Here is a 19201-nt window from a genome sequence, read left to right as displayed (position 1 = left end):
ACTCAAGTTATCGTGTTGAAAGATAAATGTTCTCGACCTGGTCTTTTCTCACTTCCAGCTGCCACTACCTACATCAAATAATCCTGGGTTAGTTATACATAGGATGGGATCCAGATAAAGCCTTTACCACAGTATAAACACGAACTCAACGTCAAACTTGTGAATATTTAAGATAGTTTTCTGAACTAAATTGAAACTCAAACTAAGATCATACAGTACGAACCTTTACAACTGGAGAAAATAAGTCCTAAAATTCAGAGATTATGGATATATAAATTTAATAAAAGTATCAATGAAACTTAACAGGCGTGAATAGGAGATTGTTACAAATACCATGATGTTTAAAATACTGAAATGTTTTAGGAACTTTCTAATGCAATGGTTTTTGTAATATAAATAACTCGTGACACAGTGCACCATTCTCTACTTAAATTATCTGTAGAAATTCCAACTATTTCAGTATTTACAGCCCACTCGAAGCAGCTCAGTGACCAAATAGAATAAAGCACTGATGAAGTTGGTCAAAAATGTAGCAAAATATTGAGGAACTTTTTAATAGATGCTTTTGTACAATGTGAAGAATCAGTACATATAAATAAAAGAAACAAGTTTGGCATTTAAAGGAGACAACTGATGAAATATGATAAAAACCTTTTGTAAAAACAGTGCTGGAAGGAGAAATTTAATCAGAATTACTTGAACTGCAATATTGCTATTTTACTGTTTATATTATTAGATTTTAGCCTTGTGATGTTGCAATATCTTAGAAATACTATGACTGAAATAGCAAACACTAACTTATTGAGAAAACTGGAGACATGGACATGAAAGTTAGAAAACTATAGCAGCAGGAATAGAAGGTTCCTTCTTACCAAGCAGAAAGAGATGTTATTTATTTGTAAGGAGGCCTTGAAACCTTCTGTTCCTGCTTTAGTTCTGTTGGCATCACAGACTAATAACTGTATTCTGTTAACATTTATGATTTACTTCAAGTATATGCCCTAGAAATACTGCAGCCTTGAACTGGAAATGTTCATGTGCTTCATTGATCAAGAAAGAAGTTAGAAACTCAGGTTCATCCTTCCAGCACAGATCTGTGTCTGCAAGGATAGAACATAATCATATCAGTGAAACAAATATATGCACTGATGCAGCAACTTTCAAATTACAAAACAACCAATGCACTTTTCAACTTCACAATAGCCAATTTGTGCACATCAAGCTCTCAAAAACAGCAATGTGATAATGACCAGATGTGTTCTTGTGATGTTGATGGAAGGACAAATATTGGCTAGAACACTGGTAATATCTCTCCAGTATTTAATAATGCATTTGATGTAACTATGCAATGTATAGATTTATAAATTGAGCATAACTAAGGCAAGAGAAATATATTAAAAAGTGGCAGCTCACAATGAATACCTGTATTTGGAACGATTAAATCAGAAAAGGTGCAGGCAAAACTGAATCACGTAATCCATTTGTATGGAGCACGGTGACTCAGTGGTGAGCACTGCTGCCTCACAGCTCCAGAGACTTGGGTTCGGTCCACCCTCAGGAGACTGTGGAGTTTGTACTTTGTCCCCATGTCTGCGCGGGTTTCTTCTGGGTGCTCAGTTTCCTCCCATAGTCCAAAGATGTGCAGATTAGGTGGATTGGCGATGCTAAATTTTCTATTGTGTTGAGGGATGTTCTGGCTAGGTGGATTAGCCATAGTAAAATGCAGGGTTACACAGAAACAGTGGGTCTGGATGGGATGCTTTTCAGAGGGTCAGTGTGGACTCAATGGTCTGAATAACCTGCTTCCGCACCGTAGGGATTCTACAATTTATTATTACCATCAATAAAATATTGACGTAATACTGCATGTACTATATTCTTAATAAATCTTTGAAAGCTTGACCTCAAAGTAATTCAGGAATAACTATTGTCTGAGTGTAACAAGTTGTCATGGACGGAGATTCATTATGCACTACAGGTTGTTCTTTTCATTAATGTTTCTATTGATGAGAAATGCAATTTACTTAAAGACCAAAATAAGACAAATCCTCATTTGGTGGTGTATTTTAAACTGCTGGTGGTGTATTCCTTTTAAAAGGAATTCTTTGCAGTATTGCCTCAGTATCAGAAGCTGTGTGTCATTTTTCCCAGCAAGATTCTCTCAAACATCTTTTTCTTTTTTGGATAAATGAAAAAGGGCTTGCTATTGAAAAAAAATACTCTGCAAGTTTCCCAAAAAGGCAGATAATGAAGACTGAAAGCAAAATACAAGTTACTTCTCTGCACAGAGGACTGTGAAATAATGAGGCTACAGCAAGATAAATGTTAGATAATTACATTAAAAAGGCTGGGTTTATGTATCATTCTAGACTAATCATGACTATTGGTCTGCCAAGTTGTGGAGAAAGATAATCTGCTATAGGTCTTGATGTTTCTCACACAAAATTTATTGATTAAATCATATAGCTGATATGGGAGTGTTGGGAGCTGAAGATGGGATTGAACATTTCAGTCTTTCTTCTGGAATAATCAATCAGTTGGCTGACATTTTCCAAGTTTGGAAGCTCTTTAATGCATGCCCGTCACCCTCCTTCAAAGATGACAGATTCTGTAACTTCTGGCTTTGCATTTGCAAGTTCTGTTTATGTGACAACGCTCACCTAAAAATAAACAAAATTCGCAAAATACAAGGTACCTAAACAATTTTTGTCACTTTTTAAAATTAAAGTCGAGGCTTTTTAAACAAATTAAAAATTGAAAGATATTAAATTCAGTTTCTTGTGGTTGAGTCCATACAACATCACTATCCTTTGTGTAAAAAACTGTTACTAAGCTAGAATATAAATACAATGCTAAACATTCAATATAAAATTATAAATTTTAATGTTGCTGAAAAGACTGGAAAAAACTTTCAGCTTGGGCTTTTTTTGTTGCAAACTATAAATTAAAACTTTTAAATACAAAATATAAATGTAGTGAGCTACATCTGAAATGCTTAGATAGTTGCAGATCAGTACTCTGCTGTCTTTATAGAAAGTTCACTCTCAAGTATGTTCCGAAATACATTAAGTATAATAAATTCATTAGCAATTTAACTATATCATATATAAATTGTCTAGATTTATAATCATGTACATTTATCTTGTCAAATCATTAGAACAGGAATGCCAATTGCATAAATAAAATTAACAGCAGCATACATCATGCTTAGCACTGTTCAACATAAGTATTAAAACTTCTGCTTTTGAAAAGGACCCCAAATTTTAATTAGGTCAAAGCATGCAATGAAGAGTGAAATATTTAGGAAAAAAATGAAAACCTCAAATGTCAATTTGAAAAAAGTCATTTTTCATGCTAGATACAACCAAACAACTAATGGGCACATTAAGATTAAAGGAGTTATGCTTTCACCTGATAACACAGGGAACAATGCTAACTAGGAAACAAGAATTCAAGTTCCGACCATTACATTCAGGGGTAAAAACATGTTGAGGAGTGGAAGCTTGTGATAACTAGTTTATTCTTCTGATTCATCAGTAATAAGACATATTTAAAAAAAAGCCATACTCAAAATCCAAGATCAAAGTGCTGTATTTTGACTAATTCACACAGGCAGCACCCTCAAGAATAATTGCATTTAATAGCTTCAGCCAATTAAAGCTTAGCAAAGGTTGAACTTGTTCCATGGCACACAACGCCTACACGTCCCACATTGTAAGAGTATAAACTATCAAATGATATCTTTTCAGTTCTGTGTACTAGGCTAGTTAACATACTACATTGAAACTAGTCAAAAATGTAAACTTAATTTTTTTTGATCAGTCAATTGAATTTCCAACTTGGTTTAATAAACCTTGTATTTTAAAGTATGTGGAGAAGATCTACTGGGGCCAAAGACATGGAACATGTGCATGCTTTTTATTTGAATTGTTGAGAAAGAAAAAAAAACAAATGGAAGCACTCCAAAATTACAGCATTTCCAATTTCTGAGCTGTATTTTATTTTGCTGCTTCAATCCTAATGTGACAGTGTGCCACAGATGAAGGTTCCTGTCTAACGTTTTACTATACTGGAGGTACAGAGAACTCATGGGCCACATAACTTGGAAGTTGACAAAACATTTTGTAGAATGACGCAACCGTGCCAAATCGTACATGAAAGAATGTATCTCCAAAAACTGGTACACATTTCAAATTATTGCAGTTTGGTTTAACATTTCAGATAGATATTTTCTAATGCTAAAATATTTAGATGTCACCAAAGTGAAGAGTCTGTTTTAAAATTTTGACACTAACAGCTCTTGGACTGTCATTTCCCTTACTATGGAGGGCACATTGTGGAGAAACCACAAGTCCTGTAGCAGTTTGGTTTTCTTCAGATTAAAGCTGTGTCTTGGGACAAATGCAGCAACAAAACACAAACCAGTTGATCAAAAAGCACTTCTGCCATAGCTCTGGTAGTCTTCAGGGTCAACCAACAGCAGATCAGCCGTTCTCAGTTTTTAAGGTTTACATCACTGCATTTTTTTCCTTATTGTGTTACTGTAGAAGCCTAAATTGCATCAAGCCAATTTGCTGACAACTGCTTGGTTGAGCGTGTTAAGCTGATTGGTCCATTTATCTAATGCAGTATACCGGGCCCCGCCTCTTTTCTGATGATCCAACTCGAGCAACTGGTTGACTTGATCAATCCGACCATGAATAGTGCTAGAAATTAATAGAAGTGCATTTTTAGTAGCTGAATTTTAACACTTTCAAGATTTCTGATTACTTCTTCATGATAACTTTAAAATGTAGCATTTTAAAATTATAAACTAATACATAGTCAATGGTCACCAGCGAGATATGGATAGTGGGGAATTCAGTAATGGTAATGCGATTGAGGAGTGGCGGATGGAGTTTAATTTGGATAAATGCGATGTATTGCATTTTGGTAAAACGAACAAGACTTAAATAGTTAATGGGAGGGCCTAGATAGTGTTGTACAACAGACACCCTTAGGGGTTGAGGTAAATTGTTTTTGAAAGTTGTGTCACAGATAGACAGGGTGGTTAAAAAGGCATTTAGCATGCTTGTCTTTATTGCTCAGACCACTGAGTGTTGGAGTTGGGATGTCATGTTCAGGTTGTACAGGATGTTGGTGAGGCCACTTTTGGAGTACTGTATAGAGTTCTGGTCGCCCTGCTATAGGAAGGATATTATTAAATTGAGACAGGAAAAAATAATTACCAGAATGTTGCCGGGGCCGGAGGGTTTGAATTACAAGGATAGATTAGATTAGATTCCCTACAGCGCGGAAACAGGCCCTTTGGCCCAACCAGTCCACACGCGGAAACAGGCCCTTTGGCCCAACCAGTCCACACCTCCCAGACCCATTTCCCTCTGACTAATGCACCTAACACTATGGGCAATTTATCATGACCTGCACATCTTTGGACTGTGGGAGGAAACCGGAGCACCCGGAGGAAACCCACACAGACACGAGGAGTATGTGCAAACTCCACACAGTCACCCGAGGCTGGAATCGAACCTGGGACGCTGGTGCTGTAAGGTAGCAGTGCTAACCACTGAGCCACCATGCTGCCCATAGGCCGGGACTTCTTTCACTGGAGAATAGGAGGTTATGGGGTGACGTTATAGGGTTTATAAAATAAGCACATAGATAAGGCGATTAGTAAAGCGTGTTTTCCCTAGGGTGGGGAATTTCAAACCTAGGGGCCATAATCTTAAGGTGAGAGATGAAAGATTTAAAAAGGACATGAGGGGCAACCTTTTCACAGAGCGTGGTTTGCATGTGGAATGAACTGCCAGAGGAAGTGGTAGATGCAGGTACAGTTACAACATTTAAAAGACATTTGGACAGGTACATGAATAGAAAAGGTTCAGAGGGATATGGGCCAAACACAGGCAAGTGGGATTAGTTCAGTTTGGGAAACGTGGTCAGCATGCATGAGTTGGACCAAAGGGTCTAATACTGTGCTGTATGACTCTATAAATATGAAAAGACTGTGGTCATTTCTGGGGCAATCAATGTGTGTAAATAAAGGGTTGTGAAATTAAAAACAGAGAATCATTAACATGCTTTTGTTGTAACTGATAACTTATAGAAATATTCTGTAACACCTTAGGAAAACTTCAAGAAAATATATAATTACTTGAATGCCAGTTGTGGCTCAGTTTGCCTTTGAATTTCAAAAGTTCCCGAGTCCAAATCCCACTCCAGGACTTGAGCACAAAGAATTATCAAGGCTGACACTCAAACACTGCACTGTCAGATACGGTATCCTTCAGATGAGACACTAAACCAAGGCCCTAAGTGTCTACTTGGTTACCGTGAGAGATTCCAAGGAAACATTTTGAAGAACAGCAGTGAAGTTAGCCCTCAATTAGAATCACAAAAATGCTAATCTGGCCATTATCACATTGCTGTTTGTGAGAGTTTGTTGAGCCTTAGCATAGATGGGCTGCTTTGTTTCCTACATTATAACAATAACTACACTTGCAACCACGGTGAGAAGCACTATACCAATGCAAATCTTTCTTTTTAAAAAACAGTACTTACTTGTCCAGAATGCATTGCACCAACAAGCTCTCTACATCAGCTACATCTATGTTCAACTCCTAGAGGTTAAAACAAAAGAGTAATAATCGGGAATAAGAACAATAGAAAGTGTAAAATGCTGACAATGAAAATAAACTGGATGTCACTTGAAGATGGAATGTTTAATTTCTGATTAATCTAGGCTTGAGTCATATGTGAGTAATTAGAAATGCAAAAGTATTGTATAGCAAGTTCAAAGTGCCACTACTGGGGGTGAAGAAAAAGTGAAAAGTATAAAGAGTCAAACAGAGAAATGAAATGGAGTAAATATATGGGTAGACTCCAATTTAACTCATTTATCCTATTATTAACTTCATGGTCTTCCTTTCAGCTAGTATGCAAACATTCTCCAACATTGTCCCCCAAAGCTGCTCCATGATTAGAGCAAGTTTATCATATTACTGTTCACTGCTACCATTAATGTTATTTCACAGTCAGCAAGCACCTAAGTTGGGTGATCTTTCTGGCCCCTTCTCCAGCATTCAATTTTCCAGTCTAACGATCGATCATTCAGTATTTACACGCCATAGCAAATACAAAATTGGATATCACACGTCTAGTCTCCACGCAAATATTCTGAATTCAGTTAACAATATATTTTAAATTGATCGGTGGAAAAAATATATTGGTCTAATAGAAGTGTATAACTCAGTTCTCTGTTGTCAGAGATAACTAGTTCAAAGTTTGAATCATTATGACTGAATGCTAAAGCAGAAGGTATTAACTTGAATTCAAGTGAACAAGCATCAACAGAAACATGCAAGCTCACCTTTGAGATAAATGGTATATGTATCCTCGTGTAAGGCTTTATTAATTTTATCAGGACTTGTGTTCTGATGTTCCTCAATAACTCTTTAAAAACAAAAAGAGACCCTACTATTATCACAAGTCTTAATTGTTGAAAAGAATATACAAGCACATATTTGGGCAACACAACTTCACGACTAATGGAATCCAAACTCATGGACATTTGCTTTTGAAGTTCATGTTCCAGTGCACAATTTTAAAATTTACTACAGTTTGCAAAGTTGTTGTGCTTTATCATATACCATAGTCTCAAATGCATATTATTTAATGCAGAACAATGTTATCAACGGTGATAAGGGGAAATTCTTAGCATATATATGATTTTAAAACAAAAGGAAAATTTGGATTTTACATAGCAGCTGGACAAATAGATGAAAGCAACACTTCAAAGTGGGGCAAGTGCAGTGCAACAAGGAACCAAAATAGTGTGCATCTATTAAAATTGATGCTTTATAATACACTGATCCTAAAAAAACAAATTAACCTTTATAGCTGTAAGAGATAAAAGAAAACGTAAATGCTGGAAATAAAAATAGGAAGTGCTGGTACATTAACTGATTGGATAAAGCAAATAGGGAAAGACTGCTCTCCCCTCATAAAACAGCAAGAACAAGAGGGCACAAATTTAAAACAATCTGCAATATAAGCAAAGTGAGGAAAAACTCAACAAGTAGTTAGGCATCGCCTGGAAGTGTGATGGGGGCAGGTTCAATTGAGGCATTCAAGACTATATTGGATGATTATTTGGGTAAAAAATATGCACGAATATTTGGGAAAAAAGCATGAGATTGGTACTAGGCAATGATGCTAATTTAATGAGCCAGCATAGGTATGATGGGCTGAAAGACCTCTTCTGTGTTGTAACACTTCTATGAATTGGAAACTAGTTCAGCTGCCACAGAATAAACTTCAATTTTCTACAGTAGTCATCAATGGCATCTATATAAGACTTACACAAGAAATAGTGTGTGTGGAGAAGGGGTATTCTATTACGATATCTACTGTCATTGCAATAGTGGAGCCACGAACGTGATCAAACAAAGATGGAAAACACCTTTGTAGATGTGTACCTGTTATCAATACCTAGAATGGGATCCAATCACTTAAAACTGCTCAAAACTTCAAAAAAACCCATAAAGTTACAATTTCAAGGTACACAGATTTAAGCAAAGCTGAAGCGGTTTTCTCATAGGTCACCAGATCTTTCAGGATCAGATTCACCATTGTTGGGTTTTGCTTTTCTCTGCCAAAATCTCTCATTGCTCATTTTCTAAGGCAAGATAACTCCAGTCTGAATACCACAGTTTTAGATCCTTGTGTAAGGTACTCCAAAAGTATGTGCAAGGATCACTTTGCCCCCAGTACTGAAACCATCTATTCAGTTGCCCCGCATCATTCCTTCTTGCCAACAAATGCAAACACCTGCATGCTTCATTTAAATGATGCAGTGCCACAGTAGATATTGCAGCACAAACATTTTAAAAAGTCATACTCAAAGACAAGCATTTCACAGTATGGATATGTGAAATATGTATATAGAAACAATTTGCTTAACAATACCTTCTATGTGCTCCCTTATGAAAGGGTCATCCATGATGTTACTGTGATTGGTTTTCAGAATCTTCTCAAATTCAGTGATGTCATTATTTTGATAGGCACTGAAAAAAAGTACTTTAACTTGAATTTTCCCTCTTCAGAACTTAGAAGTAGATCTTTTATCCTCCCAGTCTGTAGTATTAATACAGTATAGCCCAATTATAATGTTTGTCCTGGAATAATTTCATGAACAAGATCATTTTCCCTAAATCAAATGCATTAAATAATATTTCATCTATTATAGTGGTTTTAGAATGTTATCTGCTCACTTAAATTATGTGCAAAATATATAAATTAGCCGGAAGTTGCCAATCTCTTGAATTACTTTGCTCAATTTTGCCGACAGAAAATTTGTAACTTCTAGACTTGAAAGTCCTTACATGATGATTGAACCTAAAGTTTACTCACGCAAATTATTTAGCTAGTTGATCAAAGACAGATGGGAACATTTGTTAATATAAAGATTCAGAATTATACTCATTACACAGAGATTAGAAATAATTGCTTAGTAGAACAAAACCTAAATATTCCTAATAAGAGACATGAAATCAAAACATTTAGTCTTGCACTCATCACGACTGGGATACAAAGGATCAAGCCAAGGGAAGTAACTTACCCAGCATGACCACACGACACTAATTCATTGGTCCTAGACTGGCATTAAGATGCAGCAACAATGGTTAAGTTTTATTTCTTGCATACAAGTCCTAATCGATGCAAATGAAAAGCTTTGACTTGATGTCTCTTTTTAGCAATATCTGCAGTGGCTTGAGTGAACATCAATTAAGACAGTCAAATCAGGTCACAGGGATCAGCCCATCACAAGTGCCTTATGCTGCAAAGTGACGCACTCAAGCAAAAACTGTCTAGTTACCTTGACTTCTAAATGATCATAATTTAATTATTTTCTTGTGCTCATTAACAGGACCAGTCAAGTAAATTCATCAAAGGCAAATATTCTCAAATTAATTATTTGGTAAATATCCCAATCTCAATTAAGGCTTTTAAGCTCATTTAAAAGACCATATCTGCTTTTAGTTTTATGTAAAAGGTCAGCCATAGTTCAATAAACTGAAACAGATGTAACTATACCATTCACAATGTCAGATTTATTGAATTATAGTTTTAAACAAAATTATTCCAACCGTTTACAAGATATATTAATGACTTGGAGGAAGGAAGCAAATTTACTGTAGCCAAATAGGCACACAACAAAAACTTAGGTGGAAAGGCAGGTTGAGAGAGGGATACATTCAGTTTAAAGAGAGATGTTGATAGGTTAGATAGGTGGGCAAAAAGTTTGCAAATTGAGTATAAAAAGTGAGAAAATATGAAGTTGTTCATTTAGAAAGGGAGAACAAAACAACAGAATATTATCTAAATGGAGAAAAACTTCAGAAAGCAGAAAGGGACTTGGGGCTACTTATACATGAAATGCAGGTAATCAGGAAAGCTAATGGAATGCCAGCCCTTATTTTGAGGGATTGGAGTATAATAGCTGACAAGTCTTACTGTAACTGTAGTAGGTGCTGGTGAGACCACATCTGGAGTACTATGTGCAATTTTGGTCCCCTCATTTCAGAAAAAATATTATTAAATTTGAGTCAGTTCAAAGATGGTTCATTGAGATGATCCCCAGTAAGCAGGGATTGCCTTAGGAGTAAAGGTTAAACAGTTTACTCGTGGAAATTTAGAAAAATGAGGTGATCTGATCGAAACATGTAAGATTATTTACCTGTCAAGCTCCTTGAGAGAGTCATACAGCCCAGAAACAGACCTTTCGGTCCAACTTATCCATGCCGACCAAGTTTCCCCAAACTAAACTACTTCTGCTTGCCTGAGTTTTGGCCCATATTTTCTAAATCTTTCCTATTCATCTATGAGTGCAAACTAATTTTAAATGTTGCAACTGTACTGGCATCTACCAATTCCTCTGGCAGATTACTCCACATACGAACCACCCTCTGTGAAAAGGTTGCCTCTCAGGTACCTTTAGAAGCTTTCGCTCCTCACTTTAAAATTATGGCCCATAGTTTTGAATTGCCCCAACCTAGGGAAAAAACCTTTTGCTATTCACCTTATCTGTTCGCTTTATGATTTTATAGACCTCTAAAAGGTCACCCCTCTGCCTCCTATGCTTTCATGAAAGAAGTCTCAGCCTATTCAGCCTCTCTATGTAACTCAAATCCTCCAGTCCTGGCAACATCCTGGTAAATGCTTTTTGAACCTTCTCTAATTTAATAACATCCTTCCTCTAGCAGGGTGACCAGAATTGCACACAGTACTCCAAAAGCGGCCTCACCAACTTCCTGTACAACCTCAACATGACCTCCCAACTCCTCTATTCAATGGTCTGAGCAATGAAGGCAAGCATGCTAAATTCCTTCTTAACCACAGTCTACCTGTGACACAACTTTGAGCAAACTATGCACCTGAACCCTCTAGATCTCTGTTCGACAACACTACAGAGGGCCCTACCATTAACTGTCCAAGCCCTGCCTTTCGTTTTACCAAAACACAATACCTCAATTTATCCAAATTGAACTCCATCTGCCACTTCTCAGCCCAACTGATTAAGATCAGCTTGTAATCTTAGACAACTTTCTTCATTGTTGATTAAACCACCAATTTTGGTGTCGTTTGCAAATACACTAACCATGCCTCCTAAATTCTCATCCAAATTGTTGATATAAATGGCAAACAAAAGTGGACCCAGCACCTGTCCCCGCGGAGCACTGCTGGTCACATGCCTCCGGTCTGAAAAACAACCCTCCACCACCACCCTGTCTCCTACCTTGAAGCCAATTTTGTATCCAGTTGGTAAGCTCACCCTGAATTCCTTGTGATTTAATTTTACTAATGCTGAGAGGCGGCACAGCAGGCTCGAGGGCCAAACAGTCTATTCCTTTTCCTATTTCTAATGATCTTATAATATTTACTAAATGATCTATTTACATTTACTATTCTCTATTAAATATTTTTGCTGCAATAACAGTTTCCGGATTGAAACCTTTCAAATGAAAATTAATCTTAAATTCCTACTTGAGGTGAAGTGCACCAGATCACATTTTGCCCAACTAGAAATCTAATTGCAGGCATTAGGTTACACATTTTGGTATGCAGGTTTGCTATTCTGTTTTTCAATTTATCAATAAATGGTCATTTTTACATAGTTTACAATCAACAATCTAGAGAATATCTGGTGTATTAGAATTGTACAATTTTCAACTTTTTAGAAATTGGACAGACTAACTGCCTTGGCTCATTCCAATTACTTTGTTCTACATGAGGTCAAATATTTTCTGAACAACTCTTGCAGAATGCAACAGACGAATCTCAATATAATTAGTAATGAATGTGAAACAAAGTAGTTCAGTAAAATACTGTCAAAATTTCAAGTGTTATTTTATTGTTGCAATTCTATTAATTCAGTTCATTGAGGTTAAGGAGATATGGATTAAAACTACTGAATATCAATTTAAGAATGCCAGGCCATTTATCTTGAAGCAGGGAATTTATAATAGAGCAATGTAATCAATTGAGAAACAAACAGATGCTATGAGTGGGAGATTATATTGAGATCTTTCTTAGAAGATGCACCAACATCAGTTAAAATAGCTTTCTTTAAGCATAACTATTCATTCTATCTTATGAATAGATGTTTCTCCAAGATATTCTCTCAGGCACAAGTTTATTCATGAATTTTCATGCTCAATAGACTTCACATAATTGCAACAATTTTTGTTTCACCTAACTTAGATAGATTCCCTACAGTGTGGAAACAGGCCCTTCGGCCCAACAAGTCCACACCGACCTTCTGAAGAGTAACCCACCCAGACCCATTTCTCTCTGACTAATGCACCTAACACAATGGTAATTTAGCATGGGAAGAAACCAGAGTACCCGGAGAAAACCCACGCAGACACGGGAAGTGTGTGCAAACTCCACACAGACAGTCGCCCAAGGCTGGAATCAAACCTGGGACCCTGATGCTGTGAGGCAGCAGTGCTAACCACTGAGCGACCGTGCCACCCCACCCATGAAATCTTCAATGGCAGACTTGGATAGCAATAATTTCCTCTAACTTGTGGTTTCCAATATAAAAGCAATAAGATGCATTAATTATTATTCTAATTGGGAATATTGGGAAAACATATAAACTATAAATCAGGCCCTTCTTGCAAAATTATTTAATTTGTGATTGCAATTTACACAGGGAAAAAAAAGTTATAACTTACATTCCCCTAAAGAGACTTACCTTACTAAATTTGTCATTGCAAGAATCTCTGGATCATTCTTGTATGGTTTGGCCTAAACAGAATAGAATTAGTAAGCACTGCAACAATATGCTAAAAAGATATTGAAAAAAAATGGAATTTAATTGTGCAATTTTACCTCCTGAGAGTCAAAAGGATTAATGCCTGACTTCATCAACATATTAGCCAAAACCAAATATTTCAGGCAAGTGGTACGTCTAGGGCTTCCTGATTCATCATAATTCTTGAATGCCTCAAAGAAATCAGTATGTGCCTTTTCAAATTCTCCTTCTCTTAAGTGCATCTTACCACCACATTCTGCAACAAATCAGATACAATTTTAATGCCACCATGAAAATTTTAATTGTGGTTTCCTGGACTGGATTTAAATTCAGGCCTTACAAGTGAAAATTAGAAGTATTTAGAAGGCCCATCTAATTTCAACAGTTATAACTCTGAAAATGTATGCTCTTGATATATTGCTCACTTTATTAGATTTATGTAAGCCATATAACTTTATAATGTTGAGAAAGAGACGGATTCCAAGTTGGACCTTTCTTCTCAGGATCTGATCTGAGTTTTCATACTACACCAGCATCCACCCCAGTCAGTGCCTCTGTTGCCACCTACTGGATATTGCACTTTGTTGCAGTGAGAATGACATACACATCCTTTCAGTACAAATCCCAACAATTCACTTTCAACAAAACCTGTGATACACAATTCGATGCTGGAAAATCTGCAGTGCTCCACTTAAGTTAAAAAGTGTGCATTACAAGAGCAGCGTAATCCCAGTAAGGAACAGAACTTAAACTGATCATTCACATCTACTGAAAGCTGTTGGTTTTAGATTGCATTGGTAGAATCGCTTGGAGCAGAATCTACACACTCTTAATTGGGACGTTGCTGTCTATTAATAACAAAATTAAAGACCTCTGTCCACGAAGGTGCTGGAAATAAAATCAGTGATCTCAAAAAGGAAATTGGATGGACATTACAAGAAAATTAGCCTGCTGCGTTACAGGGATCAAGTTGATTGGGCTAATAGGATTTCTCTCTCAGCATGAAATTGATAGACCCAATGGCCTACTGTGTCACAGATGACTCTACAACATTCGTGCAGAATGTTACAAGTACGAAAAAACGTAATGCTGTTTTGACCACCATCTAGTAATGGCTATCATGAAATAATGAATCACTCTGATGACCTCGGAAGCTACGTAGGCCAAATACCCAAAGGTAATATGAAAGCGCTGGGCTTTAAGAGGAACAAGCCAAGTTGCGAGCTAGGCATCACAACCATATTTTAGTCTGTGACTAACATATTGTGGGAGATCAAATTTTTTTAGAAATATATAAAACATTTGAAAGCAGCCATCACAGTTTGGAGAAAGCACAAAAAAATTCAACCAATGAAATATCTGAAAAAGTAAATGCCCTCAAGTCTGAAAATTTCCCTGAGTATTTAATTTTTCAGGGACTTTAGGTTTTGTTTTTCTACAGAAATTAAATATAATGCCTTTAAAAATGATGAACAAATCATTCACCTTAGCATCTGCAACAGAGCACAAGTACCTTATAAGTACCTGATTTTCCTTGAAGTGCACAAGAGATCTGCAAATAAAATCTGGCTAAAAATCAAAATGTCTTTCAAAAATCTAGATGTATTATCAGTGAAATGATTTATTACTATGTTTTGTAAGCATTTTTTTGTGCAGCATTTCACTAAAGAGCAAAAGAAAACAAACTCCATGTGCATATATACAGGAAATAGCAAATTAACATGTACAGTATTTGAACAAAATACCACAAATTAATTTCAATAATTTTATTACTTCAATGCTCACCTCTAATAACTCCCATGATAAGTGGATGAGGGATGGCAGATTTAATGTGTAAAGATTGCTCATACAATGCTTTTAATTTCTTGTTGTTCTTTTGTGCAGTATACATCTGGATCTCAAGGGCATAAATTTCTAATAGTTGTGTTCCTTTCTTCAAATCATCCTCACCATCATCAGTCTATAAAATACCAAAAACAATCTTGGAAAATACACAGGAATTTATTGTATCGAATTAATCAAAAGCAAGGTTGGAAAAATAGGCTGGCAACCTTACAGATAAATAGGCTTTGTCAATAATCTGCATAATGTTCATTTTTATTTATTAATTATTAGAAGATCTCCGCTGGCACTCTTATCTAAATTACAAGGTAAGTTTTTTTGAGGAGGAGTAAAAGGCTATTACACTTAACTGGAAGATATGCATAAAATAGATTATGGTTTTAAAGGGTAAAATATGCAATCCTGATAGAATAAATATATTTTGGTTCATACAAGGGCAAATTGAAAATCTGTTAATAGAAAATTAGCCAATGAATGCAAAGTACAAAATTGCTTTGAATTGCAATTAGGTAGCAAATGTACAAAATTATAAGGACTGTGAGGATGAGTGTTTTACTGTTAAATGTTGTTGGGAAGGGAGTTTGGAGTGTGGGAAGAACAGAGAAGTGTTGGCATATGAATGTTGGCATAATAATGTGCAGTTTTATATGATGGCTAAATTTTAACTCTAGTTCAAAAGTGCAGGTGGCAGTGTTAGGTATAGTGTGTTAATTTTTACAGATTCTTAAACAGCCTGATAAATAAATCCTAAACACAGAAAAAGAACATTATAGTATGGGTGAATGAGTGAGCGGGTGAAGTGAAGGGCAAAACATCAAAGTGCGGAAGCAGGCACATGCCAGGCTAACAGGTCACTGGCATGTGCGGTAAGTGGCGCAGGTGCACAGCAGAGAAGGTGATACATTGAGCATGCAACAGAGGGAGCTTGCGAGTACAATAGAGAAAGCCAGCAGGAAAGACGGTAAGAGAAAGAGGGAATAAGGAGGAACAGATTTGACCATACCATTTTAGTGTGTAGTTTTAGGCGAATTAAACACTTATGGATTTTCACTCTGATATAATTCAGATGAACGCATACTGTACAGTCTCTAAGTATCAGGTGAAACATGCAACTATTTTGACTGCATTAGATCTAGCTAAGATTTAACTTCAGTTCAATCAAATTAAGCTTTGATTAGTTAAATACAGAAAGATTATTTCCTGTGAATGGGGAGTTGCTGTCAACGGAGAATGGCTGAGTGATTTTTGTTTTTAAACATGGAAAAACCCTTATGACAATCCAATACACCCTTCAGAATCTGATTCAGGTATAAATCAATGTAGCTTTAAAGATAAAATTGGATACATAACTGAAGGAGAGAAAGATAAATATCAGGGGTAGAGGTTAAGGCTGTAGGATTAATTTTAGATTGTTTTAGGTGATGGGTATCTATTTACACTATACACCACAGTCAAAAGGAATATAGTGGCAACAAGTCTCTTGTAATTCAGGACCAGTTGTGCACTTTGATGTTGACCTATCTTAAATACAACTTTGTACTTTACCTATAGCTGAAATATTGCAAACATAAGTGATAAAACACATTACAACACAGTCAAATATTATACACCTCAGATTGCATAGGATACAATGTCGCACAGATATGTTTCCAATACTATTTATGTCATTTTCAAAAAATGAATTTGTACATAAAAACAGCAATTCTCTGTCTAATGGAGGGAACCAAAATTAGCTGTAAAAAATTCTCGAGGGCATTTGACTCATTATTGCACATACATTTTTGCCTATAACCATGAAGGGGTTCATACCTGAGATTCACAATTTGGCTAGCTCCCAGTAGGAGGTGTATTTATTAGCCTGCAAGAAGTCACCTGAAGTTAGTGTTGCATCACTTAGTGGCCAGTGATGATTTAACATTTACACAGAACATAGAAATTAGGAAGGGGAATAAGCAATTCAGCCCACTCCGCCATTTAATATGGCTGATCTTAGACCAGTCTCTACTCCACTTTCCTGCATGTTCCTGATACCCTTTATCCTGCACTTCATCAGAAACATATATATTCTTTTCTTGAATCTGTTGATTGATTCTGCCTCCACCACACTCTGTGGCAGTGAGTTCCACAGATTTACAACCCTCAACATATTAGTTTTTCCTCATCTCAGTATTGAACCAATCTCCTCTTTCGTTATATCTATGCCCTCTTGTTCAAGTCTGTCCCACAAGGGGGAACATCCGTTCCACATCCACTTTATCAATCCCTTTTATATACCTCAATCAGATCCCCCCCATAATCTTCTGAACTTCAGCAAGTAAAAGCCCAATCTATTCAATCACTCCTCATACGACACCCTTTCATTCCTCAAATCAAACTGGTGAACCTCCTCGGAACTGCCTCCAGTGCCGCTATATCCTTCCTCAAGTAAGGAGACCAGAGCTAGGCACAATATTCTAGATGTGATCTCACCAACAACTTGTATGATTGTAACAACACTTGTTTACTTTTATAATCTAATTCTTTTGCAATAAATGCCTTCATTAGAGTCGGTTCTGCTATAACGTGTTCCTTCAACGCAGGTTGGCTTTAACACAATTGAAGAATTTAGATCATTATTTGTAGAATGTGAACTTGCCTTAGCTGCATTGGCTATAATGCGATTCCAGCCCCGTTAGTTTAAATGGCATGGCTATTGTGTGATTTGCTTCTAATGCAAGATCGCATGAGAACCGAACTATCGTGTTACATAAGAACGGACTGTATATGCTGCACCTGCACCCACTTTCTGCAATCAATGCAAAAAGAGACCCAATTCCCTCTCCACTGATGCACTTTGAACCCGATTCCTATTTAAATAATAATTTGCTCTTTTTCCAGCCAGTTTCTGGCCCATTCTTCGAGCCAAACAATATCCATCTGTAAACTCTTTATCTAGTAATCACTGCCTGTTTTCTCACTTATTTTAGTATCATCCGTGAACTTTACTACGTTACACAGAGCCTGCTTGCAGATCATTTACATAGATTGTAAATAGTTGAGGTCCGAGAACTGAACCCTGTGGCACCCCACTTGTTAAAGTTCACCATCCACAGAAGGAGCCATTCACACTGACTCTCTGCTTTCTGTCAGTCAGTCAATCCTCTACCTAATCCATTACTCTACCCTTAACTATCCCTCCTCCTCCCCCCCCCCCCAAGATCTAACTTTCTGGATTAGTCTTTTATGTAGCACCTTGTCAAATGCCTTCTGGAAGTCCAGATGTACAACTTTCACTGGATCCTCATTGTCTATCATGCCGGTTACATCCTCAAAGAACTTCAGCAAGTTTATCAAGCACAACTTGCCCTTCATGAAACTGTGCTTACACTGGTGAATTGAGCTTTATTTTTCCAAGTGTTCAGTTATCTCCACCTTTATGATTGATTCCAGCAATTTCCCTACTAACGAGGTCGAACTAACGGGTCTACAGCTTCCAAATTTTTGCCTATCTTCTTTTTAAAACAAAGGGGTCACATTTGCATGTTCGAATCCACTAGTACCTTTCCAGAATTCAGGGAATTTTGCAAAATCATAACTAATCCATCCACCATCTTTGCTGCCACCTCCTTTAATACCCCACGGGCGCAGGCCATCAGGCCCTGGGGATATATCTGCCTTTAATTCCCATTAGTTTACTTGATACTTTCTCTCTAGTTATAGTAATTTCACCAAGCTCCTCTGCATTAATTGCACTTTTTGAGAAGAAATTATCTTCCACAATGGAACAGACAAAATATTGGTTTAGTGCCATGCCTTTGTCAGTTTTGAGTTTTCCATTATTACCTCACCATTTTCTTTCTCTAAAGAGCCAACATATACTACCATTATTCTCTTCCTTTTATATACTTTTGAAGTTTTTGGCATCACTGCTCATGTTTTCTGCTAGTTTTCTTTTGTAGTTCATTTTAGCTCTTTAGATTTCATTTTAGTAACATTTTACTGATGTTTAAAGATCTCCCAGATTGCCACTAACTTTTGCAGCATGGTATGTCCTACTTT

General features: G+C 36.6%; 1 protein-coding gene across 5 annotated transcripts in view; it reads right to left on the bottom strand.

Annotated features, from left to right (window-relative positions):
• Positions 1 to 2866: 2866 nt before the first annotated feature.
• The window catches only part of cops2 (COP9 signalosome subunit 2), a 37773-nt gene continuing 21438 nt past the window's right edge, over positions 2867 to 19201 (bottom strand). For 4 of the 5 annotated variants that reach the window (XM_043677411.1, XM_043677413.1, XM_043677414.1 and 1 more), the window contains 7 exons: positions 15107 to 15281; positions 13399 to 13577; positions 13262 to 13314; positions 8968 to 9065; positions 7370 to 7452; positions 6562 to 6620; positions 2867 to 4706 (listed from right to left, as the gene is read on the bottom strand). In XM_043677411.1, coding sequence (XP_043533346.1) covers positions 4562 to 4706; positions 6562 to 6620; positions 7370 to 7452; positions 8968 to 9065; positions 13262 to 13314; positions 13399 to 13577; positions 15107 to 15281 — 792 coding nt within the window. In that variant the 3' untranslated portion in view covers positions 2867 to 4561. The remainder of the gene's footprint in view (positions 4707 to 6561; positions 6621 to 7369; positions 7453 to 8967; positions 9066 to 13261; positions 13315 to 13398; positions 13578 to 15106; positions 15282 to 19201) is intronic. The other variant, XM_043677416.1, reaches the window with a different exon arrangement.

Source organism: Chiloscyllium plagiosum, chromosome 36, assembly GCF_004010195.1.
Source record: "Chiloscyllium plagiosum isolate BGI_BamShark_2017 chromosome 36, ASM401019v2, whole genome shotgun sequence".
NCBI lineage: Eukaryota > Metazoa > Chordata > Chondrichthyes > Orectolobiformes > Hemiscylliidae > Chiloscyllium > Chiloscyllium plagiosum.
Note: the sequence above shows the minus strand (reverse complement) of the source record. Positions and strands in the feature narration are given on the sequence as shown.